Genomic DNA, 27,354 nt, shown 5'->3' with positions numbered 1-27,354 from the left:
TTCCGGGGTCGATGACTCCCTGGGGGAACAAATCTGTTAACCCAAACAAATCCGTTAACTCGAATCAAATCACATTCCTGTGCTTTTAAATAAAATGTTTCTTTTGACTTTCTATTATTGTTCATTTATTTATCTTTATTATTTATCTTTTACATGTTAAAACGTGTTAAACATGTCAAAGTCTGCTCACTTCCTGTTTCGGTGTTTAAAAAGTAAAATACAAAACAATCAGCATATCTGGTGTGGCGACACGGGAAAACAAAATATTAGGTTCGTGCATTAAATGCATATTTTGCTAAAATTATGTTATAGTGTTACGCTGTTAATAAAAATTAGAGGTGAAGGTCAGATTAGGGTAAAACATGCCGTTTCATCATCATCAAGATTTCATTGTAGCCCTCAAAGATGCCTTCAGGTGCATTCTTCTCCTGGTAAAAAATATTACCAGTCTTTAATACAAATACTGTACATAAATCCCTGTTTGTTGCCTTTACTGCTTTCATTCATTTCTAACTCTGCAGCGACATCAAGCGGCTAGAGATAGAACAGCAAGACCATTTTCATACTTTTATTCTTGGCGGCATGAAATATGAGGGGAACAAGTTCCTCCTTCACTGTAAAAAAGATAAAACCAAAAATTAAAGTGCTTCTAACTGTTGTGAGGTTTGTTGCTTGCATATAACAAAAATAAAACACTCAAATAAATCACATAAAAACTTTAAATAAATTAAATCCAACTTGTACAATCCATGTGCTGTTTTGTTAAAAAGTCAAGCGCATATATGAATAAATACATCTATTTAAAAGTGGCAAACATGGCCAAGTCCAAGCCCGTCAAGGTCCTGAATTCTGCAAAGTTCAAACAGAGCCCCAGAGCATCGGTTTTGTAGCAGGAGGAATCCAGCTGCCAGACTAGCTTACGGATGTGAGCTTCGACCAGGGGTTTGTCCCTCGGACCTCCAGCGCCACATCGCTTTTGAAAATATTGTTGCAAAGATCGTCCAGCGGTGGCTCCGGATCAGACGTGGCGAACAGGGCGGCCTCCTCCACCTCTTTCCTGATAGCCATGTCCATTTCCTAATGCAGATGAGTGCATTCAATGCAGTGCTGCCGAACCAAAACTAACTCATGTCCTTACTTTCAATTCCTCTGCGGACGCCATATTGTTGTCCAGCATTCTCCCTTTCAGCACAGAGATGGGGTCGTTCTTGAGGCGCACTTCCTGGATCTCCTCCCGAGTGCGGTAGCTATGGGAAGTTGAGTCACATGTAGATAAATGAAAAGGCTTTCACAATGTTAATAACCGTGTCTTACCTGACGCCCGGGTCACTCATGCTGTGTCCGTGGTAACGATAGGTCTCTAGCTCCAGTACAACCGGACCCTGAAGCAAAACTGGTCAACATACATGTTCTTTTACACACACACACACACACACCAATCAATCAATCACCTTTCCAGCTCGGCAGTGGTCGGCGGCAAACTTCACAGCCTCTCTCACACACAGGACGTCCATGCCGTCCACCTGCACGAAGACCAGACAAGGACTGAGTGGAAGACTTGGCGAGAAGACGCTTACTCCTTATGAGACACGTGTGAAGTGTATAGTATGTGTGCAGTATCATACATGAGCATCAGACGGCTGGGTACATGCTCACACCTGCAACTGCCAGGACGCGCCAATGGCGGTCTTGTTCTAATCTGGGTCCAAGCGGGCCCGGCTTCTGCACACGGTCTTGCAGCAGCCTCACCCCAGGACCCCGTTGTACTCTTTCCACGTGTGTCACATGATGTATCTCACTCTGATTCCTGGTATGTAGTCCCCTCTCTTGTAATAGTCCCTGCTGGCCGACGCCCTCTCCACCGGCGTGCCCATGCCGTATTTGTTGTTCTCGCAGATGAAGATGCAGGGGAGCTTCCAGAGGGCGGCCATGTTAAAGGCCTCAAAGATTTGCCCCTGTTCCAAATACAAAAGTCCGGCGCTCCTGTTATTTTTTTTAGTCAGCAGATTTGGTGTATTTAAGTTAGACTCTACCTGATTGGCCGCTCCATCGCCATACAGCGTGACGCAGAGTTGATTGTTGCCTTGGTACTGGCAGGCCAGAGCGATCCCGGCACCCAGCGGAACCTGGTGTACACAACACAAGAGTGGTTCTGCAAAGATGGCATTAGCTTGATTAAAGCTAATTAGCATGCCGCCACTCAAATCATCATTACTGTCCAAAATACACGGGTTAAAATCCTCTTGCAATGCCACTGCCGGCCTGAGGAGGTGCTAGGGTGTTTGCACAGCCACCATTCTGATATCTGTGCTCACCTGCGCTCCCACAATGCCGTTCCCGCCATAGAAATGGGGTGCGTACATGTGCATGGAGCCTCCCTTGCCCTTGGAGACGCCGCCTTTCCTGCCTGCGGAGCGACAACATGAATGCGTGAAATTAATGCACAAAAAGAAGTTATCTAAAAGTCATCTCACCCGTGAGCTCAGTCAGGATCTCTTTGACGGGTACGCCGCGTGTGTACGTGTAGCCGTGTGCACGGTACGCCGTGATCACGTGATCGGTGGGGTTAATGGCGGCCTCGATACCTACGGCACACGCTTCCTGTGGTGAGGCCAAAACATACAGTCTGTACGTGTGCGGGATTTGGTGTGGGCGCATTTATGCTACCTGTCCGTCGTACAAGTGACAGAACCCACGGATGATTTTCTGCTTGTAGAGCTGATCGGCCTTCAGTTCCATGCGCCTCACCGTCTGCATGGTGCGGTAGTACTGCAGGCCCTGTTCCCGTGTTAGCTCCGCCTTCTCTGGAGGCCCCTCCTCCAAACCATGCAGGTCGCATTTCTATTGACAGGAAGAAAAATTTTAATTAGGATGCAAAGTTTAAAAAAAAAAAATCAATTATGTAGGCTCACCTTGATGTCAAACGTCATCTGAGGTGTGAAGTTGGCGAATGAGCGTGAAGCAGCCTAAACACACACGTACACACACTATTAGCACATTAAAGTTTGAGTCTATAAACCCCAAGATCACGTTTAAATGCACCTAATCAATTTTCCTCCAGTATTGATAGCTCCCCAATTAGAGGGTTAAAATGCAATTAGGGACATGCCTCTGATTAAAGGAGTTTAAAAAAAGGGCCAGAAAAAGAAATCAGTAGAGTTAGTTAGCAGGGAAACAAAGAAGCGGCGCCACTTCTTACTGCTCGGGCTAACGGCTCGGCCGGCATCCTAGCTAAGAGAGCCGCGCTCGCGCTAGCTGCTACTACCGGCGGCGGCGGCGTTGGTGTCGGCGGCGGTTTGGGAGGCAGCCGCTGCGTCCGTGCCAAGTCGGGCACCGCCGGGAAGGTTACACTGACGTACTCTGACAGGCCAATCAGCAACTGGGGAGAACAGGAGCCAACCAATGAGAGCCTAGCTGGAGAGGTTACCATAGCGATGACGACAAGGAGGGGGTCACCGGTGAAGTGGAGGACAACACACACACCACGTGAAGCTACTCAGAGGCAGACCAGCTGTGTTTACAATTAAAATATTTCAGCCATGACACAATTTACACAGTCATGACACTGTTTAGGCAACGTGCTACATTCCTGTGGACAAATTCACCATTCACATTCCTCTACAATCTCTGCTTTAATAATTGATTTGACTTAGTGTGCTACATTGAAGCACACCAAGGTTGCGCTACTTAAAAATAAATGTGAGATAGCACTGCAAAAGGGAAGGATTAGGGATAAACATCAGGGGAGCCGTGTGAGCAGCTTACCTCCGACACTGTTTGGGCTCCCTTGGGTTCAGGTTCGGGTGAAGCAAGGGGGGGGGGGGGGGTAGAAGGGTAGAATGACAAGAGAAGCAAGAGACAAAATGAGGGACCGCCAATAGCTAATTAATGAGTAAAATGTGCGATGAAGTATGATTACTCTTGGTAGACAAAATATAGATTTTTATTATATAAAAGGGTGCAGATGTAGACAGGTGGGGAAAGCGTGTTGTTATTGCAGGGATTGGAAGCACTATTGTTTCTGTATGAAACTTGCTGACACAATAAAACACATACATATTCTGGTTCAGTCTAATTCTGAGTATATAATAAATATAGAAAAATAACATGATATAATATAGGATTATTATTTCAAGTCGTAAATGAACAGCTCACAAGGTCAGGAGCAACCCCAACATCACCAAGCTAGCCAGCTATTACAAGCAATGTTAGCATGAACCAGTACAGCCTCGAAAAGACCGGGAAACTCACCACATTCCTTCCGGTTATCCGGTACAGTGCGTTGGTGATGATGGTCAACATGTTTTGCATGCTACTAGTCGAAGAGTTGGACTCCTAAGAGGATTAAAAGTGGTTTCTGTTGGCGAAGGCGGGCTGTTGTAAGATGCTGCTGTTCGGCGTCCGTCCGGGAAACGAGCCCGCTGGCTACCCGCTATGACGACTGTTGGTTCCGCCTTCCTTTTTATACCCATTCATCCACCATGACCCCACCCAGTTTATCTAACATTTTTTTTAAAAGTCTTTTGCAGCGAGACGTTAGTTAACACAACGAAGCCAAGAAGTTAGTTAACTTCTTAATCCCCTAACGGTGGTGCAGTTAAAAAAATCAAAACATCATATGAACAAGCTGCTGCCTTATAACTACTAAATATAAACACATATGTCGAATATATTTGAATAAATCTAGTCAGTCATCGACATGTGTCTCTCGACATAACAGCTCCATGAATTAATTCGCTCACGCTCCGAGTTCTCGCGAGACCTTGGTAAACGTCCCGAGATAACGGCTGTGGATCACGGATATTCGAAGGTACTTTACTGCTTTTATTTTCGTTGACTCTGTTAAAAAACAGAGATCGTCCACCGCCTATTCATACTCATAGAGGGTGAATTTGTACGATTAGTTTCGGATTTTATCGTGTAATAAAAAAACGAGGCAAACTTAATGTTAGGCATCGCCGGCACGAGCAGCGAATCCTTCGAAATAAGAGCCTAATGTTTTCCGCGCTTTTCGTGTGTAAGAGGACGCTTAGCTTTATCTTCACTGGTTCCCCACTCTGACAGGAAACCCAAATAACAGAACCTCGTCGGAACTGGTTTGTTGGCAGAGCTACGTAAAGGTGAATGGATACAGAACCTTCAAGAGCAAACGCTGTTTTTAAGACGAGGTGCGACGATGCTATTAGCATTAGCATCCGGCGGAGGCCTACCCAGGAAGCGGGCGGGAGCTTTTATTTTCAAAAACGACTCCCCATCAGCTGGTGGCTCAGGGAACTCATCTGTCTATATTGTTTATGATTTAATTTAGGCTGTTATTATTATTATTATTTTCACTTGATTGTCATTATCAACGTTTTAAACTCTAAAATCTCCCAACAGATCACACTTGAGGCCGATTTGAGAGGCTAAGACTCACCTTCTCAGCATCACTGGCACACATTTGACAGTAAGCATGCGTCAGTATGTCATAACAGATTTGACTTATGAGCAACATTCAAGCACAGCTCTCTCCTAGCGATGGCTCAGGGCGCCAATCATGGCAAACTGCTCCTGCAACGCCTGCATCAGCAGCGGGAGATGGACTTCCTGTGCGACGTCACCATTGTGGTGAGAGACGTGGAGTTCCGGGCGCACCGCAACATCCTGGCAGCCTTCAGCAAGTACTTCTCCTCCCAGGCGGAGAAGGGTCAAGAGGTGACCACCCTGGACCCTGACAAAGTCAGCCGATACGCTCTGGAGAAGCTGTTGGAGTTTGTGTACACGGGACAGATGAACCTCAGCAGGTACCTCAGCACCCCTCCAGACTGTCTGCACCAGACTGGGTGCTCTAAGTCACGTTTTGGTATTTTATCGCCTTTCAGCACCAGACAAGCTGCCGTCCGCCGAGCTGCCATCTTTCTGGGAATGTGTGAAGCCACAAAGTACCTGGAGGAAAGTCACCACTGGTCCGAGGCGAGCGAAGCGTACCAGTCCGAGGCGGACAAAGAAGCCGGCCTCTCCTCTGTCAGTCCCGGCTCTCCAGGCAGCCCCCACTCGCCCGTCACTTTGTCCATCGCGTCCGTCTCAGGAGCGTGGGAGGAGGAGGGCAAAGACAGCAAGGAGCAGGGGAACGAGGCTGCCGGTTTGGAGCAGGAGGAAGGAATCACAAATATTGACGAGTACATGTCCGTGATGGAGATGAGCGGCGAGAAGGGGATGGGCAGGAAGCGGGGCAGGAGGCCCAAAAGTTTTGACGGCGAGCTGTCAGAGTTTCTGGAGGAGACGACCAAAACCCCAGCCCACAGGGGACGGGGAAGGGGCCGCGGGAGAGGGAGGGGAAGAGGCAGGGGAGTCATCAAGAGTGAAGAGCCCTTTCCGGAGGATTCCGACACCAGTGTGAAGGACTTCGGAGACACGTCGGCGGACTGGAGCCCCTCTCAGGACGAGTCCCCTGCCAAGAAGCTGCGTCTGAGCGCCGGGGAGGGGCGGCGAGGGCGTGGCCGGGGGCGGGGACGAGGCAGAGGGAGGGGACGGGGCAGGAGGCGGATGGAGGATGAGGACGACGACGATGACGACGGCAGCGGCGAGGAAGGAGACGAGGGAGAACAGGACGCCAGCGGCATGGACGACATGAACCTGTCGTGCACCGAGTGCAACAAGATGTTCAAAGACATGAGCAGCCTGCGACGCCACGAGAAGATCCACAAGGGACTCAAACCTTTTGTCTGCATCTTCTGCTCCAAGACATTCCGACAAGCCACCCAGCTCAAAACTCACCTCCGCATCCATACAGGTATTATTACGATAAACGTACTGATGATGAAATAGTACTTGACCGAGTTTGTATTTTACGAAACGCCCCCCCCCCAGGCGAGAAGCCGTTCAGCTGCTCCAACTGCGATAAGTGCTTCGCCCAGAAATGCCAGCTGGTGGCCCACCGTCGCATGTACCACGGCGAGGAGAAGCCGTACACGTGCGAGCGCTGCGGCTTCAAGTTCGCCACCTCGTCCAACTACAAGATCCACATCAGGTAGGCGTGCAGCCACGGGCGTGGTGGCGCCCATCGTTTTTTTTTCCCATCCCGCCAACCGGGTGTTGTCGCTCCTTCAGGCTGCACAGCGGAGAAAAGCCGTACGTGTGCGACGTTTGCGGCCAGGCCTTCGCTCAGTCCAGCACGCTGACCTACCACAAGCGGCGCCACACCGGGGAGAAGCCATACCAGTGCGACCTGTGCGGCATGTCGTTCTCCGTTTCGTCCTCGCTCATTGCTCACGCACGCAAACACACTGGTACGCAGGGCGGGGCTAAGATTCCTGTAAACCTCTGATTGGACAGAAGATAATTTAATGGCTTCCTGTTCCAGGTGAGACTCCGTACAAATGCTCCCAACCGCACTGCGGCTCCAGGTTCGTCACGTCGTCCGAACTGAAGAAGCACATGCGACGACTTCACCCAGGTGAGCGTTGCCCTGAGAAGCACAACGTTGCTATGGTGACCGTGAAGATCATACGTGCTGCTGTGGTGTCTCAGAGGGCAACAACGGCGTGCAGTGCCTGCTGTGTGGAAACAGGTTCGCCAGCGTGAAGAACATGATCAAGCACCAGGAGAAGGCGCATGCCGACGAAGTTCGCCAACACAAAGAGAGAGCACGAGCAGGTGAGTGATGAAGACCTCCGCCGACGCGATTCTCGTTTGTTCACATGACGTCATTGTCTTGTGTGGCGCAGTTGTCCTGCTGGCGTCCAGCCATCCCGTGGCCTTCGTGCAGAGCAAACTGTCCAGCGATAAAGGTCTGACCTCCATTCCCGAAGGAGAGCCCCCCAACCCAGAACCGGCCACGCCCCACCCCAAAGCCTCAGGCCCTTCCGCCAGCAACAACAACGACGACGACGACGGCGTTCTCGGCGACAGCCTGCAGGACTTGAAGGTGGAGCCCAGCCACACGCCCATCTCCCCCGCCGACCCCGTCACCTTTGAGGCGGACGCGGAGCAGACCATCAACTCAGACACGCTCCACGCGCTGGTGGAGCAGCTGAGGCCGCCGGCCTCGCCCGCACAGAGCCTGGAGCAGATCGTCATCATCCGCACGGTGGACAACCCCGAGCACAACCGTCCCCCGCAGTGAGCACAGAGTGAGACATCTTTACTGTCTCACTCCAAAGAACCTTTTTGGACTTGTTAGTGAGGAACTTTTTCAAAGATTGAGCTTCAGCCTTTTTGTTAGCGTAGAACATGTGTGGTTGCTTTAACGTGACGTCACGCCCACGTTGTGACTTTGCACACGCAAATGATGATTTTATTAGGTTTTGCAAGTGAAACAACGCTAGACCCTGCAATTAATTCCTCGTATTTTCACTGAAGCTGTGATGTCACTGAATTTCTTTACAAAGATCTTGTCTCCACATGCTTCTTTTTCCCTTCTTGATTTATATTTAGTATTTTTTTCCCCATTTTAATGAACTTGTCTGCATCATATGTACAGAAAGACGTATTAGCACCGCGTAAAACTTTAAAACATCCAATAAATGTCTGAAATCGAAAAAGATGTTTGACTTCTATTATGCTACAGTCAACATGTATGCAAGTTTTTGTACACAGTACACAATCTGACCCTTAGGTGCCAGTCATTGTTACGGGTCTGGCAGCCAAGCGGTCTTCCTGTCTAAGGGTGGTTGCTTCCTGTGGACCAGGCTGCACATCCTCTGCCTGCTGATGTAAAAACACACTCGTCAAAGATCCTCTACGTAACACGAGCGCGCTGCTGCTTTTCAGCACCTAATGTAAAAACACTACTCAAAGATCCTCTCCGACAGAAGACACAAACCAACAAGCTAGGAGCAAAGAAAAGTTTATTTCCTGGACTGTAAAAAGCAAAATAAAAGTCATGAATGGCAGCCCTTGACAAGACATTCACCTCTGCTGCTTTTTGTTTTGTTTACAAATGACCGGAAGCCTGCAGTGTCGTCCCCTAGTGGTAAAAAAATAGAAACATTCCACCCCCTTCCACCACAAAAAAAAAACAAAACCCTACAAAATAAATTAGGCGACGTTTTGCTCCATCCATGATGTTGCCAGGTGCAGAGTTTTGCAGTAAACAAGAGTAAAAGTGAACATGACATCACTTTCACTTTGTTTTTAAGCTATCAGTGCGTCACACGCTGGCGTTGACACAAAACGGACAAGAAAAAAAAAATAAAAAAACGAGTGCATTTATTTACCGTCATAGTGGGGGAGCTCCACGTTACAGCGGCATCAGCAGATAAACATCAGTGACAACACAACTGTCCTCTTTCAATCGTGTGTGTGTGCTGAACATTTCAGCATGTTTCAAGTTCTCAAAAAAAAAAAAAAAAATACAAGGCCGCCATAATGTCAGGGAGGCGTTGGCAGTCGTCGTCTTTTCCGTCACTCGTCCGACCCCGCTGAGCGTTTCTGGTTGCGTTTGCGCGGAGACCTTCTGGGCGACGCTTTGTCTGCGGAGGACGACAAGATGACCACCCTTTACACCGATTAAAATGAACGCCTTACGACACACACGCGTGTTACATGTCATGCATGCAGGTGCGGTGCAGAGCTGCCAGTTTACGGTCACGACCTCTCACCTCTGCGACTTTGCACTGAAGGAGACGTGACAGCGGGAAGCGGTGAGAGAGAAGAAGAAAGAAGAAAGAGTAAGCCATCCTCATGCACCGAAAAGCTCAATCAAGGTAAGCGGGAGCAAGAAGTTGACACCTCCCGAAAAACGATAGGTTGATAAAAGTATTTGGACGCTTACCTGTTAACTGATGAGGAAAAGTGTCCATATACTTTTATTTACATAGCATATATTTATAGTTTTATACATACTGATTTGGTTTAGAGTTTCTTGAGGGATCCAGCTGAGGTCCACGTCGTTGTGACTTGATGTTCCCATTTCTACTTTGGCAGCAGGACGCCTCCTCTGCGCGCGCACACACACACACACACACACATTTAAGCAACATTTAAGTAAAGAAGTCAATGTGGTCTAAGCACCGCTGTTACCTTCCTGGACTCAAGCAGCTGATGAAGGCCGACAATGACGAGCAGGCCGAGACCAGACAGGAAGATGTACATGAAGATGCTAGCAGGAAGTAGAGGGTCAGTCACATGGGTGCAAGTATAAAGAAGGGAGGGGTGGAAGCGGGGCCCTTACGTCTCTCCATCCAGTCCATCCTCCTTCTCGGTGATGGTGACCGTCTGGTTGAACACGGCATCCTGGAAGACGTTCCCCTGAAGAACAAGACGACAGTGTCAGGGGGGGGGGGGGGGGGTTGCTAGGCTACACGTCATCACTCACATTGCTGTCCTTGTAGTTGAGGTTGATGACCAATCCAAAGGGCCGCCCCCCCATGGGCTCTGCCGGGATGAATGAGTACTCAAAGGTGGCCTGTCTGCTGGGGGGGACCACAGTGTCCAGCTGGAGCGCCGTGAAGTTCTGGATGTAGAACTGGTAGTCCTGACAGGAGAGAACATAAAACCGTGTCAAGACCACGTGGCCGACGTTCTTCTGCACCACATCTTACCTGAGGGTAGCGGAAAGAAGCATCCAGAGAGTCCACCACGAAGTTCTCGGATCCTTTGTTGGTGAAACCCAGTAGGAACTTGACTATGTTGTTGGCTGGGAAGTCTAGGAAGAGAACATTTTGATGTTTCTAGCAAGGAACAAGCTCCTTCTTCTGACCACCTCTGACCTGCCCTTTGAATTACCTTCTCCCTTGACAAAGAGGATGGTGGTGTCGCCGTTGGGAGACGCCGTCACCTCGCCGACCGACGGCTCCTCCTCTTCATCCTCCTTTTCTTCTGTCTAGAAGAAAAATAAACAGACACGCTTGTCAGCTTCAACGATACCGTTTGTATATCGTTTGGTCTTCAAGGGTCCATCTTACGAGTTCAGTGTTCTCGTCGTCTTCTACTTCAGCTTCGTCATCCTCATCCTCTGCAGTCGCATCATCCACGACGTCGTCCTCCACCGCCTCCACCTCCTCATCCTCAGTCAGATCCTGAGCACTGGCCAGCTGTCCTAAAAAATAGAGATAATTTAGTTATTTACTATCTAAACAAGCTGATTTTTTATGATCATAGCATGTAAACAATGAAGACCGTATGTCCATGTTTTGTCACATCATCAACTTCTTGCCTCTCCAGAACAAAGCTCCTACATTTCAACAGAAAATATTTCAGCTTGTTCAAAGTTCACCAATAATCAGAAGATATTTAATCACAAATGCCCACACGGTCTTCAGTTGTTAATGCTGACTTTAAATCTCGCTAAACTGTGTTCATGAACGAAAGTGTATAATATAAACAGTACGAGTTAAGTTTACAGGCTAATCACGCCACTTAGCTTGCTAAGCTAGCAGTAAGGACACGTCAGTGTATAAGGAAGCGAACTGAGTATTACTGCAAAAGTGATAAATAACAGGCGATTTCGTTTTGCTACGAGGCACAGGCTGTTACACAATCGATAAGAACGTTTAATACAACGTAATGAATCATTAATAACAACAGCAGTACTGCTAGCCCGCACATGTCAAAAGGAGAAAGGCCTTCGAATCAGCAGCAGCTAAGCTAACAAGCTAGGCGGCTAAATGTAGCTTCTAGTTTAAAATGCTGCTTTTTTTTTCCTTCATCGCACGGGAAAATACGTAAAACCTACAAACCCCTGGTGACTATGTGTGCCGGGAAGGCCAGTAACACCAACAGGAGGAGTTTAGGGAGAAATGTCATCATTGTAAAGCCGAAATCAGCACCGTCTCATTCGGACAGACTGCGAGAGAGCGCCGCTAAGACAGTCGCTGCTTGGTGAGCCACCAGCTCTTCTTCTGCTTTTGTGGGTGCTGAGATCGGAAAGTAACGTGTGGACTCACTACCGCCATCTAGTGGAGTGTGGAAAATGAACAACACTACACCACATACTGTAGAATTGATAGGGTCTTCTGCAAAAGTTTGGACACTGGATATTAATACATGTTGGAATATTTGGATCTGTTATTTCACTTTGATACATCACATCACTGATGGAGACAGTAGTACTTCGGTCTCACAAAAGGAACTTGCTCCCACAAAACCCAAAATTAACTTTTGGTCGTATTAGCTTCAACCCGCAGTTGGTGCTAATAAGCAGAAGTGAATGTAGCCCATGGGGCCTTCACAACTGCAGTACTTTTCTCACATATATATAATAAGTGCGCATTACACACATACTTATTTAATTAATCAATCTAAATATTAATGTTTGAAACAGTTACTGTTCATATTGCGGAGAATCGATGATTTCAGCAGCTCGGGTATTGCTCCCGTTTCCGAGGTGTAATAAACGCAGCAACGCTCTGCGCGTCCCGCAGTGACGTCACACGCGCAGCCCGAGCCGTGACCCTCCTGCTCCCGCCACCATAATGCTAGGGGCTCACACCAACAGATGTTCCGCTTCAAACACCGCTCAACGCAACCGCGTATTTTATTTTACAAAAACGTCCCACCGTAACAGCGCAACAGTCGTGTGAGTATACGAGACTATCAATGTGCCAATGATGCTTCTAACGAAGGGCGCTCACTCCGAACTGCTGCTTTTAAGCTGACGAATGCTAGCTACCTTGCTAGCTTACTCAAGCTAACTAAAGCGAAACAAACACCTGCGCTTCATGCTTGAACGGTTGTTGGTCTTCATCGCCTCGGCACAGTCTTCCCAGGTAATGTATGTCTTTTTTTGTCTTATTAGGAACTTAATAACGATTAAATGTGTTGTAGAATATTGCTGAAACGAGGAAAACTAACAAACTGTCATTAACCCTTCAGCCTCCACTCACGTGAGAACGTGATGACAAAAAAGTCACCTTCTCGTGCACGCACACGCACAAAGACGTGTGTGTGTATAAATTTATATACACACGTGTGTGTGTATATATATATGTGTGTATATGTATGGTACAAATTATTCCCCAGGTGTCACACAAATTAATTTTATTCACTGACTTCTGAAATCCTCAAACTTCTTCAGGACCAGAGGTGACCCGTTTGGCCCCCCCATCCAACCTCTTCGAGGGGGAGCACGCAGATGGGGCTCAGCTGCTGTCGCCCTGAGAGTCCCTGTGGCAGCGTGGAGGAAAGAAGCAGTCTCCTGAAAGACGACGGCAAGGCTGCGGGGCCCACGGGTGACAGGACTATGGTGGGAGCATGTGGTCCTGAAGGGGATGAAAATATCAGGTGATACTACAATGAAAACATTTGCTAAGCATAGAAGTAGCAGCTTGGAGTGATCAACTGGTACATTTATTTTAAGGTTCATAGTTGAGGTTTTGTCTGTGTTGCATCACCCAGGAAGACAGCTGTTGATGCCATATTAAAGGTGGATGGCGGCGACAACAAGGTCGGCGTGCAAGTGAAGCTGCTCTCCAACGTAGGCGAGCCTGAGCCAGCTGTCGCTCAGGAGAACGGGTCGCTGCAGAGAGAAGCTATGCACACACACAAAGCTGCTGCAGTCACGGAAAACTCCACCGGTGAAGAAAACACAGAGACTCAAGCCAAAAGTGCAGCCACTGACCCCCCGCAGGAAGTGAAGTCTGAATGGGAAGGCTCGCCTCGAGCCGCTATGGAGGTTCACATCCAACAAGAGAGCCTCACAGAAGCAGACGATGATCCAAACTCTCCCTGTAAAAACACATCGGACATTTGTCGCCATGATGGTGTTGATGCTGGTGCCATTGTGGCCAATGGCAGCGCCCTTATCGTGAAGCTTTGGCCAAGTACGGATGCTTTGTCCGACACTCAGGAGTCTCCCGTCTGTACGGCACATCCAGGGATCAAAGCTGATTCGGCGTGGTGAGTCACGTGACACTATTCAACACATTTCATTTTGTTTTTAAATTAAATTCCAATATTTTCTATTATCAGTTTTTAATTTTGTAAAAATGAATGTTTTTTAAATGTGTAAAAAAAAAGTAGGTACTGAAATATTCGATTAATCGAAACACGCTTCAGAAAAACAATTGTTAATTGGGGCTCTATTAAAAATTACATTGAAGATGGAAAATCACATTGAACTTAATTCTTTATTTTTAAAGGATTTTTAAAAATATGACTGAATAGCGATAGGGAATGTTTTTTTTCCCTTATGGTATTAATAACATTCAATTTTTTTTGTAGCATATCTCTTAGATTAAAGTAGATTCTGATAAAGTCAAGTAAATAACCATTAAAAATAAAGTAATTTTTGATAAAACAGCTACTGTAGGTATGCATGTATTAAATTAGAAATGTAATGTATATATCTATGTATTAACAAATAAAATTTGCTGCAAAATCCAGAAACTTTATCTTGAATAGTGCTTGAATAATGTCATCCGTTCTAATGGATCAAATGTGGAAACATCTAAAAGAAAACAAGATGATTTTGGATGTCGTTCCTTCTGTGCTGTCTAGTTTATCGAGTGAGGATCCAGACAATGAAAGCTGTCCAGCGCTCACGGACAGCCAGGAAGGAAAAGACTTCAACGGTTCAAGTGCTTCAGAGTGGGAGCCCAAAATAGAGAGACACAACAGCCAAGAGAAACGCCCTGCTGAGGAACCACTGACCACAGCGCCAGAAGACGCCAGCAACAGGTCAGCGGGTTTGAACTGAAAACAATAAACACTCTTTTTTTTGTTTTGTTAGTTCTCGCTCTGACCACAAGGGGGCAGACGCACACCACAGTTTGCCTTTACGACTTCCTGCATGGTTGTTGTGGTGGCATAATGAGACATTGCAGTAGAAGTAAACATAATGTTTGCTCTCTGCAGCCCAGAAGAAGAAGCCTCCGCAGAGAACATCTCCCAGAATGCGGTGGAAGATCTGCAAGATAGACTTAGTCCAAAATTCATAGAAGATAAAAAGTTGGAGGAGGTGCAGAATGATCATGTGGAGGCTCACAGAAACGTTGAGATTGAGGAGGAAAATGGAGAAGATGATCCAGAGGAGGTAGTCAGAAAGACCGAAGACGGTCTCAAGAGCGGGTGTGTACTCAGAAACAAACACACTTGAAATATTATGTATGTTTTACGTGTTGATTATTTTTTTTCGCTTTGTTTATTTTGGTCGTTGCAGTGAGGAAGATTTATACAGAGCAGCAGACGACCTGTCAGCATCACACGTCAATGACGACGCACGACCAGCAACACTCTTAGAAACCACACGTGAGTTCACTTCCTTAAAAATGTTAAAACCAGTTGTGAAATTGCACTGTTGTATTTCCATAAAGTTCTAATTAGAGAAATGACAATAAAAGAATAATACATCTAATAGTTGATGAGTTACACCCATAAATGCTGATATGAAGCCAAAATCAAAAGTTCTAATTACCTTTTGAATCCGGATAACCTCAAGCATGCTGGATTGGACACCACCTCCAATTGCTAGCACACGTCGGAACAGGTAAAGTAAAAAAAGAAGTCATGCTGAATTATTGGACAGCACCCAAAATCAATAGTGTGCTTGCCACTGACATATAATTGCAGTAGGCTGTGATGATGTAATAAAGCCCAAATACCCCAAATGAGATACCATTTAAAATCCATGGAGTTCTTAAGAGTTAACCACCTCTCTTCTCCCGTCCCAAAGTGGAAGCTCGATGCAGTTTGGGCCCGCCTATGGATATTCTGTCCTACAGCGAGCGAGAATGGCGAGGTCACACGGCCAAGAGTGCGCTCATCAGAAAGGTGGGTCGTCGCCGGTGTGGCTATTTTGGCGGACCACCTGAGTGTGTGTGTGTCTCTCCCGCAGGGTTACAAGGAGATGTCTCGGCACTTTGCCGGCGTGCGGCAAGTCCGGGGGGACAACTACTGCGCCCTGAGGGCCACCTTGTTCCAGGCGCTCTCGCAGACTGCTCAAGTGCCGGCGTGGCTGCAGGACAACGACATCGCCAAGGTAACCTCCCGTCCCACACATTACTGTGGCCTTGCTCCACATTAACCGCTCACAGTAAAAGTTTGACATTTGCCGTGTCATCTTTTTAATCCTTTGTCATTCTTTAACAGATTTAACGCTCGCCATTCTAAAAGTCACCCGGCTACTTCAGAGCGACGGGCGCTCGTGCAATAAAATGTTTTATGTTGTGTCGTTAACGTGCACAGCTGCCACAGGAACTGGCCGCCCAGTCGGGTCTGATAAGCCAGTGGAGGTTTCCTGGCGAGTGTCTGCTGCAGGGAGATGTGGTCCAGCAGCTTCAAAGCTATGTGGAGCTCCTCCAAAATAAGGTTAGAACCCATGCAGAAGAACGCTAATTCATAATTTATAATAGTAGTATTGCTCCCGTTGGAATTTAGTTGGTACACAAAGATGGATTGTGTTGATACTATTGTATCACGCCGTTGTCAAACTCCGCAGTGGCGTGCAGCAGCCGGTTGTTCGTCGGCCGAGGAGCGTCTGCAGCTGTGCGAGCGAACCTTCCAGGGAGGCGAAGAGGAGCTGGCCATGCTGGAGGCGCTCAAGCTGCTGATGCTGGCCCGCACCGTGGAGCTGCACGGTCACATGCAGGCCGGCCGGGACGTGCCGCTCTTCTGCTGGCTGCTGTTTGCACGCGACTCCTCCGACTGCCCGCGCTCCTTCCTCGCCAACCACTTGGGTCACGTGGGCCTCAGCGCCGGCCTGGAGCAGGTCAGACGGCACTTTACCGTATTCTGTGCCCACATTTAACAAACCTGCTCCACGCTTTTATGTCCAGGTGGAGATGTTCCTTCTGGGCTACGCCTTGCAGTGCACTATCCGGGTCTACAGGCTCTACATGGCCGACACAGAGGAGTTCGTTGCCTACTACCCAGACGACCACAAGGACGACTGGCCGTGCGTGAGTCTCGTCACTGAGGACGACCGCCACTACAACGTGCCCGTCGCCGACGCCGCCGAGACAGCCGAGGAGGTGGATTCCAGCTGAGACGTTGTCCTGTCATGCAAACCCAAACCTCAGGTCCGTCCAGTAGAAGAAGTCTGTGTGTGTTTTTGTACACCCTGTACTGTACTTTGAAGCCCACGTTGCCAACAGTGCCGCCTTGACGGAATCATGGCGCACTCATGTTCAGGTTTTAGCTCATGAATTAATTTCAGTTTAATTGGACTATTACCCAAAAGAAAAATCAGGTGCTTGCCATCGTTTTTTTTGCGACGACAGTACGTTGGGTTACAATACTGTGGGCGTGTAACCTGTTGCCTTGCCAAGCCAAGCCAGTGAGCAGGAACACATGCCAATGTTGCCACAAGGGCTGGCCTCAGGCCCGACCACCAGCTGCTGGATCTCGTTGTCAAGGCCAGCTCGGTCCTCCATGTTGCCTTAGAAAAAAAAAAAAAAAATGCACAAGAATGAATGAATGTGGCGTGTCTCAGAAGTCAGCAACGGCAGGGATTGTCCGCTCGCTGATGACGTTTTGAATAAAACGGAAGCACAATTCTCTACGCCGTGTCCTTTCATCGTTATCGGAACCAAGAGGAGTCGTCTTTTAGTAATAAAGCAATTTATTTGCCAAATAAGAATGTCTGTACAGTATATACAGCACATGGGACAGTCTGAACACTAGCAAGGAAGATGTTTGGCCAAACAGACTGCATGAAGTGAATACGTTGTGATAATAACGAGGGATTCCTGACCCCTCCTCGCAATCAAATATACACATTGCTTTAGAAAACGATCTGTACACCACTTTATGTAAAACACAATTGCACAACCCAGCAAGTCCCACAACATTTCTAGAATTGAACTCATATTTAGGACTCCGACTCGCAAGATCTTCCCTTCTTGCTTCTGCGGAGAGAAAAACTAAACGTCCCTCGTGTCGTTTTTTTTTTTTAATTCCCTTGTTTACCAGTAAACACGAAGGAAGGTTTAAAGCGATGATGCTCAGACGGTATTTACACTGATTGGATCAACACTTGGAGGTGCATGGCTTTGTTTACAGTGTGCGTCGTCATGGTGATGGCGGTCCACCCTCCCGAGGAAGGGCGCCGTAACAAAGTCGAGAGACTCGGATTTTCCTCACGCTCCTCCCTTGTCGTTCCTACACTGTAACGCTCACGGAGGTGGTCTGCCTCGCCTTCCTCTTCCTCACTCCCGCCTCCCATCGCCATCCTCGTCTTCCTGGACCTCCTCGATGGCGTCCATTTGAGAGCGGGAGCACACCTCGCTCATGGGGGCCGAGTCCTCGCCCTCCACCACCAGCTCATTGGACATCTCGTAGTTCCTCTGTGAAGACAGGGAAGAATTCCACTGAGTGCTCCTGTTTCAGTATAATCCATACCAATTGGGAATTTTTGCTAAATTCAGGAAAGGGCAGGTCCCTTTTTACGCAAAAGCGACATTTGAGTGATGCAAACAAGCATTAAATTGAAATAGGTTGCTCAAAAAAAAAACCCCGAAGAAACCGTCAAACGACAAGAGGTGCTCTATTGGTTGCTTTTGAAATTCCAATAAGAAAACGTTTCTCTGAATACGGCCACCATAGAGGCTTGGCGACACATCCTAAAATGCAGGATGGAGCTCTGCCGACTATCCATGAGCTCCGTCAGCTACAGACATGGGAGCTGTAAGTTTCATTTTCACTTTTTCTTAAGCGATTAAATGTTGAAATGTGAGTGAATTGTTAGCACTTTAGCATCACGTTACTCTTGCTGTTGTTGCTATTGTTCTGTCCCACTCCTTGTTATGTTATTTGTAAACATATACAGTGTATTAGCATATATCGGGTGATAATAATCACCAAAATGTCCTTCAAATAAGCGGAAAACAAATGCTAAACAATAACGTGACTAAATAGCACAGCTGCACACAAGCGAGTTGTTTTATCGCCCATGAATGGTCCTTTTATACCAAAGTGCTTTCAGCGGGATGCTAGCAGCTGCTCTCACCTGTTGTCGGTAAACATAGCAGGCTGCTATGGCAACCATTGTGGACTCCCCAATGAAGCCGGCCAGGAGAGACCCCACCCCGAGCGTGGCCCCGTGAACCCTGCAAGAGCCGACAATGACCGTGACTACCGGTGACCTCTGTGACCTTGCTGGGAAAAGGAACGGCGGAGGGGTCGTGACCTCACCCCATGTACGGCAGCACCACCAGGCTGGTGATGAGGACGATGATGCGGAGCACCGAGCTGGGCGCCAACACGAAGGTCTTCTTCAAGGTCATGAGCCAGCCCGTCAGGTGGGCCCGAACTGTCACTACACACACACACACACACACACACACATAATAGCACCATCACTACACTGACTCCATTTTGAAACTAAACTGTTTGTCTTCACCTGGAAGGGGGAAAAAGGAGAAAATTCGAAGCGGGACCACACACAGCATGGCGAAGGGGTAGTCCACCCCAATGATGTCCACGAGGATCTTCTCGGACACGTGAGGGCTCCAGAACACTACAAAGCAAAGCTACACACACACACACACACAACAAAACTCATGTTTTTTACATTGCCACAATAAACACGCCGGGAATTGATTAGTTGATTATCCCAGCAGGCTTTGAAGTTAATGTGCTCTTTTTGAATACACCGGAGGTACACAAAAGTGCTGGGACACACCCGATTGTTTATTTCATTATAAGGACTATTGTAGTGTGGCGGAAGAAGCCTTCAAACACCAAGAATGGGCCCTCACATTCCACAACCTCCACATTTTCTTCCTGTGACACTTTCTTTAGGTGCTATCTTAATAATGTAGAGTATAAAATCTTTCAAATTTAAAGGGGAAGTGCACTTTTTTCTGAACAACACTGCATCGCTTGATTTAGATGCCGTGATCATGCAGTAACACGTACACTGATTACATGTAATACTCACAGTAAACATCTTTCCTCAGCGCATTGATTTCACATACTTATGCTAGTTCCGTCTAACGGCAGCATAGATACAGCGACAACACTTACAATGCCCCCTCTTATTGGGATGGCTGTATCTTCCAGCACAAAAAACGTGTGCTGACAGTAAACTAGAGTCTTGTTGCATCTTCGTAGCGAAAAAAGCTGCTACAATAACAATATCGCTGTAGTTTGGATAATATAGAAGTCGGTTACGTAAATTGAACACTTTTTTTTTTGTTTGTTTTGTGAGGGCTTTAGCGTCATAATCTGTACTTCCCTTGACGTCCATTGTTAGGTAGCTCGTATTAACTTGTTTTCTTGCGCTGGAATGCACAGAAAAAGGGAAAGAAACATGTGTTTATGTTTCATCTGTGAATGATGGGCAAAATTCCCAAAAAAGTGCAGTTCCCCTTTAAAAAAAAAAAAAAAAAAAAAAGAGCGCATTATTTTTGGCACGGTGGAGCAGTGGAGCTTTTTTTAAACTTTGTTCTCATTCCGTGACTTGTTTTCATGTGCAAGCTGGACAAGTTCTGGCATGGGGTCTGTCAGCATGCACACATACCTAAATAAGTGCTTCCCATTGGAGGTTACTTGGCTTTAAAGTTTTTTTTTTTGCTCACCTAGTGATGCAAGCACCTTTTTGCCTGCGTACAGCTTGTGGAATGTATGAAGTGATATGTTTTATGTGAAGCTTAAAAGACAAACAGCTCTTTAGGCCGCGTTATAAATTCCAACATATTATACCCGCCTGTCTTTTTTTTTTTTTTTTTTTGTGGGGGGGGTTGAGTGCAACCTGACACCACAAGCGCATAACGCAGGTCCATGTGACCAAGCCGGCCCCTCGACTGTACACGTTTGAGATGCAGATGTTGACCTTTAACCTTGTTCCATAAGTCAAACTCTTTAGTGCGCTACGTTGCTGCAGACCGGTCACGCCAGTATTGGAGGGCTTTTCCACAAGTGTTGCATCACTTGCAGGACACTACCCACACTCTGTGTGTATTATTGAGTAGTCCATGTACAGCTTGTATCATAGCATAGCTATACTAGCCACTGAAAATGAGTCAAAACAGCCATAATTGTCAGGATGATGACCAAGGAATGTCTCCAAACCAGGTTAGTGCCTGTTGGGCATCCTCAAGCAGAAGGAAGGAAGGAAGGCAGGAGGAGGAGGAGGAGCACGAGCACGAGGTGTGTAACATCCACCAGTGATGACATCATGGAGGAGTGGAAGAGGATTCCAGTAACAACCTGTGCAGCTCTGAGCCCAAGAGGATTAAGGCACGTTCACCGTGAGGTCTACTCACTTGTGTTCATATTTAAAAAAGATAAAGTAGCCGCCTTCTACAGTCTTTCCTACAGTTCTGTTCATAGTGATGGGGTCCCGATGGGTGTGGCATCACCTAATTTGCATAATTGTCTATGTCAGAGCAGGCTTTTCATGCTCAGCAACTAGATGGGGCAACTCTCGTCTGAGGGGCAAGTATTTATCCTGACCAGCGGTTTTGCTCCTTTCTGGTGCAAAATGACTGTAGCGACTGCCGCTAGTCATGACACTAATTTGGCAACACAAATCTCTTCTGCTACGTTTTATTCTCTGGCACGCCAAGCGCACATGAGGTGTGTTATGATGCACGGCGCCCATATCCATATCCAGTTTTAAAGACAATGCATTAGAAACCCTGAGGTCTTGTAGTTCTTGATCTATGGAATGCAGACCCCCCCCCCCCCCCCCCAAAAAAAAAAATCCACACAAACCGGGTGGAGATATTTCACTTGCTCTGTCCCCTATTAAATTTTAAGGACCCAGTGTGTTTCCAGATATTCAGGCAACAGTTGCTGTGTTGATTCCTTTTCAGTAGTTAGCACATCTGCAATGCAAGCTGTACACTGACTACTTTAAAGCATATCCACTGTAGTATATTATGTCTTGAGAATTGAAGGCGACATTGCTAACTGCAGACCAACTGACACCGTCTCAGTCACGTTAGAACGTAAACAACCCAGGATGGAAACGAATACTGAAACATTACACTTCCCGACATGAAAGTGGAGGCCGTTACTCCACACCACCTCCAACTAGGATATGTTTTTCTATTTAGTCAGATCATCTGTTTGATCAAAGACGACATATGAAGTGAAGAAACCTTACCGTGAGTGACAGGGCCAGGCAGCAGAATGTAAACTTTTTAATATGCGACTTTGTAACGGGACTGCCGGCGTTCAGCTTGTTGCTGGGGTTGTTCTGTCAGGAATAACGTGCATGTTAGCCTCCATAACAAACAAAGCCTTCTACAATTGTCCGTGTGGTTTAGGAAGGGAGGGGGGGCACGGTGGGAAGGGAGGGGGGGCACGGTGTGTGTGTGTGTGTCGTTTACCTTGTCAAAGGCAGGATACACTGCTCTCAGCTCAGTTAGCCAGCCGTAGGGCATGTGACCCACTGGGTACGTCGCTGTGAGCACAGCCACTGCCTGGAATGACAACAAATACGGCGTGAACACACACTCAGTTTGTGAAATCACACTTGTTTGTGGCAGATATGAGATGGTCGGGTGTGTCGGCTTGTTATTGTGACAAACGTAGGCACACAAGAGGCCGGCCATTCCGGCCGACCAGGTAGGAATGTGTTGTCACTTGTTTCCAGGTCATTCTGGCAAACGGCTTTGTGGACGCTGCAAGCCGGCAAGCTCCAGAGGGAGTTTACTAGTTTTGTTATCAGGTCTTGTGGCCAATAAGTGTATGTGAAAGCATTTTTAGATGTCTCACTCCCATCATTAAAAAAATAGTCCCACCTCCGTGGCCTCTGTGGTCCCCTTGAGGTCCCGTGACACAAAGAGATTGACGATGGGCCTGCTGATGCGTTGAGTGGCCAGGATGAGAGCCAGCGGCCACCAGAAGCTCAGCATCTTCTTAATGGTGGCGTCACCCTGCACACACAAACGACAACCTCTCACTAAACATCTCCTCTTTCTTGTTCTCTCACGTAGAACCCTCTGGGAACCTACTCCAACGTCCAGTCCGCTGGAGTCGGGGATGGCGTCGTGGATATTGCAGTAGTAGCCCAGGCCGACGATGCTGAAGCGCACCAAGGCACCCATGTAGAGGGAGAGGATGGGAATGAGGAGAGGCTCCACGCACTCCAGGTTGCTGTGGAGCAGAATGGCCACAAACACGATCTGCGAGAAGAGAACAACCATCCGTCCTCGTCATTCAGTAAGCATGAAAACAATGTCAGTTCAACCTGATAACTGTAGGGGGAGCCCTTGAGCAAAGAAGTGACTATTTTGTGTCTACTGCACTGTTGCTGGATGCGCCCGCTCTTGGTTCCCCAAAACTATGGTTGAGTCCTCAACAAATGTGAGCCAGTAGATGCTGTAGCTTGTGTCTTTTGTGGAAGATGAGCGGTGGTACGGTACCTGGGCCACAACGTCCGAAATGGAGGCCGAGCCCACGATGACGCTGTACTTGTGCTTGAGGAGAATACCGGCGTGAATCCACGCCTGCAAACAAAAAGACGCAATCTAATGTTGTTTTTCATCTGACATTGGGATACAAACAACTCCCCGGAATCCGAGGTCCTCACCATGGCATCCAGGAGAGGGAAAGCTGCCAAATAGAGGAAAGCTTTTCGGGTCTTGTGGCCCACAGACTCATCCACATGGTGGAGCTTATTAATGATGTAGTAGCCCAGGTCTGTGTAGGCTGCACACACACACACACATCATGAAAGTCAACCACCAAAACATCACACCGACAGGAAGTGGGCTGGGAGGAGCACCCACCTATCAAGATGTGAAGCACAAACGCTATGGCCCCCGCCGCCGCCATACACAACACGGCCTTCCTGCGATCGCGCTTGCTGTTCACAAACACCAAGCCCACATTCTTGAAGTCGCTCATGGGGCCCGTGAAGAACTTCATAAGCGAGTAGGCCAAGCCGTAGCTGGCCAGCATCTCCACCGCATCCTCTTTGACGGTGGCGATGCCCCTATTGAGGGCCTGAAGGACCGGTTAGAAAAGACAGTTTGGTAGTTAAAGACCAGCATGCAATGGGGGAAAAAAAAAAAAAAGAATCTTGACCAGTGAGAGCCTGGACAGAACACAGCTGCCCTTTCCCTTTGCAGAACCCTGGGCTATTTATAACAGCTGACAGTTACATAAGCTTAATCCCAACATCTCAGTGTGCTTCCTGATCTTCAGTACACGGTAACACTCATTTAGCAACGCAGGTGATGACACAAGCATCTTCTTGAGTAACACAGCAGGCTAAGCTAGCCGCGGCTACACCGTCGAAATGTTGTGATTTGGGGGTGAGGAGGGGTGGGGTGGCGGTTGGAGGGACCACGAAGCTAGTCATCGTTAGCAATAGCCGCCGCTAGCGAGCCGCTTCCTCCCCGGAGCCCTGCCTTGACGCTTACCAGGGGTACACGGAGAGAGAGAGGGGGGGAGAGAGATGAGACGTTACCTGCTCGCCGAGGTCGATGGCAACATTGGTGATCGCCAGAGGCACCAGGAAACGGAGCAGCGGCCAGTAAGGGCTCAGGGATGGGAACTCCACCATAGTATAAGCCGGGGTGACAGCAGTGCGACGGGCATCTGCCTCGGTCTCACTCGGGTTGGAGGAGCTTGTTTAGTGGGTGAAAGAGAGCGGCGGTGGTGGGGAGGGTAGGGGGGGCGGGTTGTCGAAACAGCTGGAAGGCGGTCGAAGCACCTGTGAGTCCCGCGGCGGCAGGAGCCGAGGCGCTCCGGTGGCGGCGGCGCGTCACAACAACGCGTCGATGGGGCCGAGCGAAGGCGAAGGTCGGTGGAAATCTCCGAGAGCGCGCATCTTCCTTGCAAATCATCAGGAGGAGGGAGGAGGGAGGGAGGAAGGGATGGGGGAGGAGAGTGCCAGCTAGGAAGGAGGGGAGGGGGGGCAAGGTGACATCAAACTGCACCCAATTCGACAAAGAACACCAAGGGGAGGGTCCAGTCCTGCACCCTCAACCACTGTACGGACATCTACACCGTGTTTATAGCATATTTAAGGCTAATTACACGCCTCTACTGTATTTCGATGACGCCACATGTGACGTCAACTGGCCTTGGCTCTGCAATCTGAGCATGCGCACCGGACACTCACCTCAACTGCATTGCTAGCAGTGTTTACGTCAACGTTTTCATTATTTTATACAGTGTTTACATTGATGACTGAAATACTGACGCATGCTCACCACTGTCAAATGCTGACCCCTGGTGGACAGAATTATAAGGTCACTATTTGACCCTAATTCATGTATGTATGTATGTATGTACACACTCCCAATGCAAATAGTGAGATTTTTTTAGATTAAGTGTTTACAAAAAATGTCGTTTTAAACCTCCTTTAGAAAATGGAACACTGGAGTTCAATCTTCTGCACAAAGTTTGAGTCAAACCAAAATAACTACTCACTGATCCAAAAAAAGCTTGTGTTTTTGTGCTCATTATGTAACGTAACACAGTCGTGACCTCTGTTCAGCTTGTAAACACTGTCTAGGGAAACACCCCACATAAAAATCTAACATATTGCACTTTTGCTTTGTATGTTTTGTATCAACAGATCAATAAATTGTTGATACAAATGTGAATATCAGGTTGTGCATTGGAATGGTAATGGTTTCATTTTACTGTTTCGTTCCCAATGTTGACCCCTGGGGTATGCCACACAATATCTAATATATATTAGCTTAGTTACTATGCGCATGTAGCTTTGTAGTTATCCTGCTATTGCAACATAACATTGCTTTTTTAAACATGCAGCAATGTGTCTGGTAAGGGGAAGTATGCATTTAAAGAAGCTCTTCACCTCATTCAAAAAAAAAAAAAAGTTGTTTGTGCATATGACTGGTGCCTGAGGGAATTCTGTGCTGTACTTTTACCAGTCGCCACACACTTTTACTGGCAGGCATGCCTTTCCTTCACGGCGCTAAGTAAAGTCAGATGTGTGCATACAAGCAGATGGCTAAATTATCCAAAAATGTCAGCGCTGTTTTTTTTTTTTTTACAACGCGGGCACAAATGGTCACTGATGTAAGTTTTTCTAGTAAACACTCCTGTTGTGTTTGAGGATGGCTCCAAAATTATGTTTTTTTTATGTGTTTATAGCTTCTGTCAGACTTGAGCTTTTGTAGAGTGAACTAATGAAACATTTCCATCTAAGAAAATGATGAATGAATGAATTAGACCCTTCCAATTGATGTGATTGTGCCATTAAAGTAACAAACGGATACTAAGTTCACTACACTGAAAAGCTCTCTTGTGGGTGTTTAGCTGATGAAATACGCCATCTAGTGGTGAGTTGAGGCAATTTGAAGCAGTAACTCTATTAATGAAATGTACTGTATATTGTGTCTTGCAGGTTTCCCACTGCCACCTCATGTCTTTGCTGGGAACAGTCACGTCTTCAGTGACGGTAAAAGTAACTTTAAATGTTCATTTATTCATTTAATTCACTATTTATATGCATTTCAGGTTGTTAATGCATTCATTCCTTCATTTTCTACCGCTTTTTCCTCACGAGGGTCGCGGGGGGTGCTGGAGCCAGGCGAGAGTCAGGGGGTACACCCTGGACTGGTCGCCAGCCAATCACAGGGCACATATAGACAAACAACCATTCACACTCACATTCATACCAATGGACAAATTAGAGTCGCCAATTAACCTAGCATGTTTTTGGCATGTGGGAAGGACCTGGAAAAAACCCACGCATGCACGGGGAGAACATGCAAACTCCACACTGAGATGGCCGATGTGGGATTGAACCCTCGTCTCCTATCTGTGAGGTCTGCACGCTAACCACTCGATCACCGTGCAGCCCCCTCCTGGAACTAAAACCACTCAATTTGTCTTCTCCGGGATCGCAATTGAAGAGCCTCATAATTCCTTCATCACACACGTTGTCAGTCTCTCTCTAGTTGTAGTTCTTGTCACTTTTACCTGGAGGAAAATTAGCTATTTAGCTCGACTAATTCTCATGGAGCGTTTTGAAACCAGTTGGTGATAGTACTACTTCCTAAAGCTCTACTCTTTCGGTTTTCTCACAGGGATGCAGGTGAGCTTTGCCGCCGTAGTTTGATGCTGGGAAGGCACAAGTGCGACATGCGATGCTTGGAATCCCTGAGAGATCTGACACGTGACGTTGACGCTGATGTAGGGAAAGCCAAAACTGGTGAGATGTTTCTCAATCCTTGCCAGGACATCCGCCCCCAGGAACAGAAGATACACTCCAGCGGTTGCATGGAGTCTTCCTTGAAAATGCCGATGATGTGTACAGCCAGACCGGGCGCTCTTTGGTCCATGTAGGCATAGACCAGCAAGCAAGACGTTATACAGACATGTTATGGTCTCTTCGCTAACATGCATGGGGCATTGGGGGGCAGGCCTCTTATATAATAGATACAGAGTGATCGTCTGCTCTCTGGCCAAGGTGTAATAGATGATCATGAAGGTGATGGCGCTAAGGCCAATTCTCCACTTGAAGTGTTTGGTCTTCCTTAACTCGGCCAGCATTCTGTA

General features: G+C 47.5%; 5 protein-coding genes across 9 annotated transcripts; 2 read left to right on the top strand and 3 right to left on the bottom strand.

Annotated features, from left to right (window-relative positions):
- Window positions 1-554: 554 nt before the first annotated feature.
- Window positions 555-4,806, bottom strand: pdha1b (pyruvate dehydrogenase E1 subunit alpha 1b). Of its 2 annotated transcripts, XM_058060455.1 has the most exons (13): window positions 4,252-4,806; window positions 3,766-3,786; window positions 3,200-3,379; window positions 2,913-2,966; window positions 2,668-2,841; window positions 2,475-2,601; window positions 2,316-2,407; window positions 2,034-2,126; window positions 1,800-1,955; window positions 1,452-1,523; window positions 1,315-1,382; window positions 1,139-1,247; window positions 555-1,077 (listed from the first exon to the last, which is right to left on the bottom strand). In XM_058060455.1, exons 1-13 carry the CDS (start codon window positions 4,309-4,311, stop codon window positions 913-915), a joined length of 1,371 nt encoding a protein of 456 aa, XP_057916438.1. In that variant the 5' UTR covers window positions 4,312-4,806; the 3' UTR covers window positions 555-912. The 2 variants fall into 2 exon arrangements, with proteins under 2 accessions (XP_057916438.1, XP_057916440.1); XM_058060457.1 differs by lacking the exons at window positions 3,200-3,379; window positions 3,766-3,786 and having other exon boundaries at window positions 4,252-4,783.
- mynn (myoneurin) lies at window positions 4,706-8,539 on the top strand. 3 transcript variants are annotated; one of them, XM_058060454.1, is made up of 10 exons: window positions 4,706-4,810; window positions 5,380-5,446; window positions 5,516-5,607; window positions 5,677-5,783; window positions 5,862-6,772; window positions 6,850-7,009; window positions 7,090-7,268; window positions 7,343-7,435; window positions 7,510-7,635; window positions 7,707-8,539. In XM_058060454.1, the coding sequence occupies exons 3-10, from the start codon at window positions 5,518-5,520 to the stop codon at window positions 8,102-8,104; spliced, it is 2,064 nt and encodes a 687-aa protein (XP_057916437.1). In that variant the 5' UTR covers window positions 4,706-4,810; window positions 5,380-5,446; window positions 5,516-5,517; the 3' UTR covers window positions 8,105-8,539. The 3 variants fall into 3 exon arrangements, with proteins under 3 accessions (XP_057916437.1, XP_057916435.1, XP_057916436.1); XM_058060452.1 differs by having other exon boundaries at window positions 4,708-4,810; window positions 5,516-5,783; window positions 7,707-8,538; XM_058060453.1 differs by lacking the exon at window positions 4,706-4,810 and adding an exon at window positions 4,820-5,120 and having other exon boundaries at window positions 5,516-5,783.
- A 272-nt stretch (window positions 8,540-8,811) lies between these two features.
- ssr1 (signal sequence receptor, alpha) lies at window positions 8,812-11,828 on the bottom strand. Its single transcript, XM_058060458.1, has 9 exons — window positions 11,661-11,828; window positions 10,887-11,020; window positions 10,708-10,804; window positions 10,524-10,627; window positions 10,298-10,456; window positions 10,154-10,230; window positions 10,003-10,081; window positions 9,826-9,919; window positions 8,812-9,452 (listed from the first exon to the last, which is right to left on the bottom strand). Exons 1-9 carry the CDS (start codon window positions 11,728-11,730, stop codon window positions 9,385-9,387), a joined length of 882 nt encoding a protein of 293 aa, XP_057916441.1. The 5' UTR covers window positions 11,731-11,828; the 3' UTR covers window positions 8,812-9,384.
- Window positions 11,829-12,357: 529 nt separating this feature from the next.
- On the top strand, window positions 12,358-17,412 carry LOC131108999 (uncharacterized). Of its 2 annotated transcripts, XM_058060513.1 has the most exons (12): window positions 12,358-12,499; window positions 12,575-12,689; window positions 12,998-13,203; window positions 13,318-13,818; window positions 14,419-14,598; window positions 14,776-14,988; window positions 15,080-15,168; window positions 15,593-15,690; window positions 15,755-15,898; window positions 16,105-16,227; window positions 16,358-16,627; window positions 16,695-17,412. In XM_058060513.1, exons 3-12 carry the CDS (start codon window positions 13,055-13,057, stop codon window positions 16,902-16,904), a joined length of 1,977 nt encoding a protein of 658 aa, XP_057916496.1. In that variant the 5' UTR covers window positions 12,358-12,499; window positions 12,575-12,689; window positions 12,998-13,054; the 3' UTR covers window positions 16,905-17,412. The 2 variants fall into 2 exon arrangements, with proteins under 2 accessions (XP_057916496.1, XP_057916495.1); XM_058060512.1 differs by having other exon boundaries at window positions 12,360-12,689.
- On the bottom strand, window positions 16,855-24,689 carry LOC131109000 (progressive ankylosis protein homolog). The gene is made up of 12 exons (XM_058060514.1): window positions 24,284-24,689; window positions 23,601-23,817; window positions 23,402-23,520; window positions 23,235-23,318; window positions 22,824-22,994; window positions 22,611-22,745; window positions 22,197-22,289; window positions 21,971-22,063; window positions 19,259-19,388; window positions 19,051-19,174; window positions 18,866-18,965; window positions 16,855-18,203 (listed from the first exon to the last, which is right to left on the bottom strand). Exons 1-12 carry the CDS (start codon window positions 24,377-24,379, stop codon window positions 18,066-18,068), a joined length of 1,500 nt encoding a protein of 499 aa, XP_057916497.1. The 5' UTR covers window positions 24,380-24,689; the 3' UTR covers window positions 16,855-18,065.
- Window positions 24,690-27,354: the final 2,665 nt, after the last annotated feature.

The sequence above is a fragment of the Doryrhamphus excisus genome, chromosome 21, assembly GCF_030265055.1.
Source record: "Doryrhamphus excisus isolate RoL2022-K1 chromosome 21, RoL_Dexc_1.0, whole genome shotgun sequence".
NCBI lineage: Eukaryota > Metazoa > Chordata > Actinopteri > Syngnathiformes > Syngnathidae > Doryrhamphus > Doryrhamphus excisus.
The sequence above is the reverse complement of the archived record's forward strand: the minus strand, read 5'-3'. Positions and strand labels throughout refer to the sequence as shown.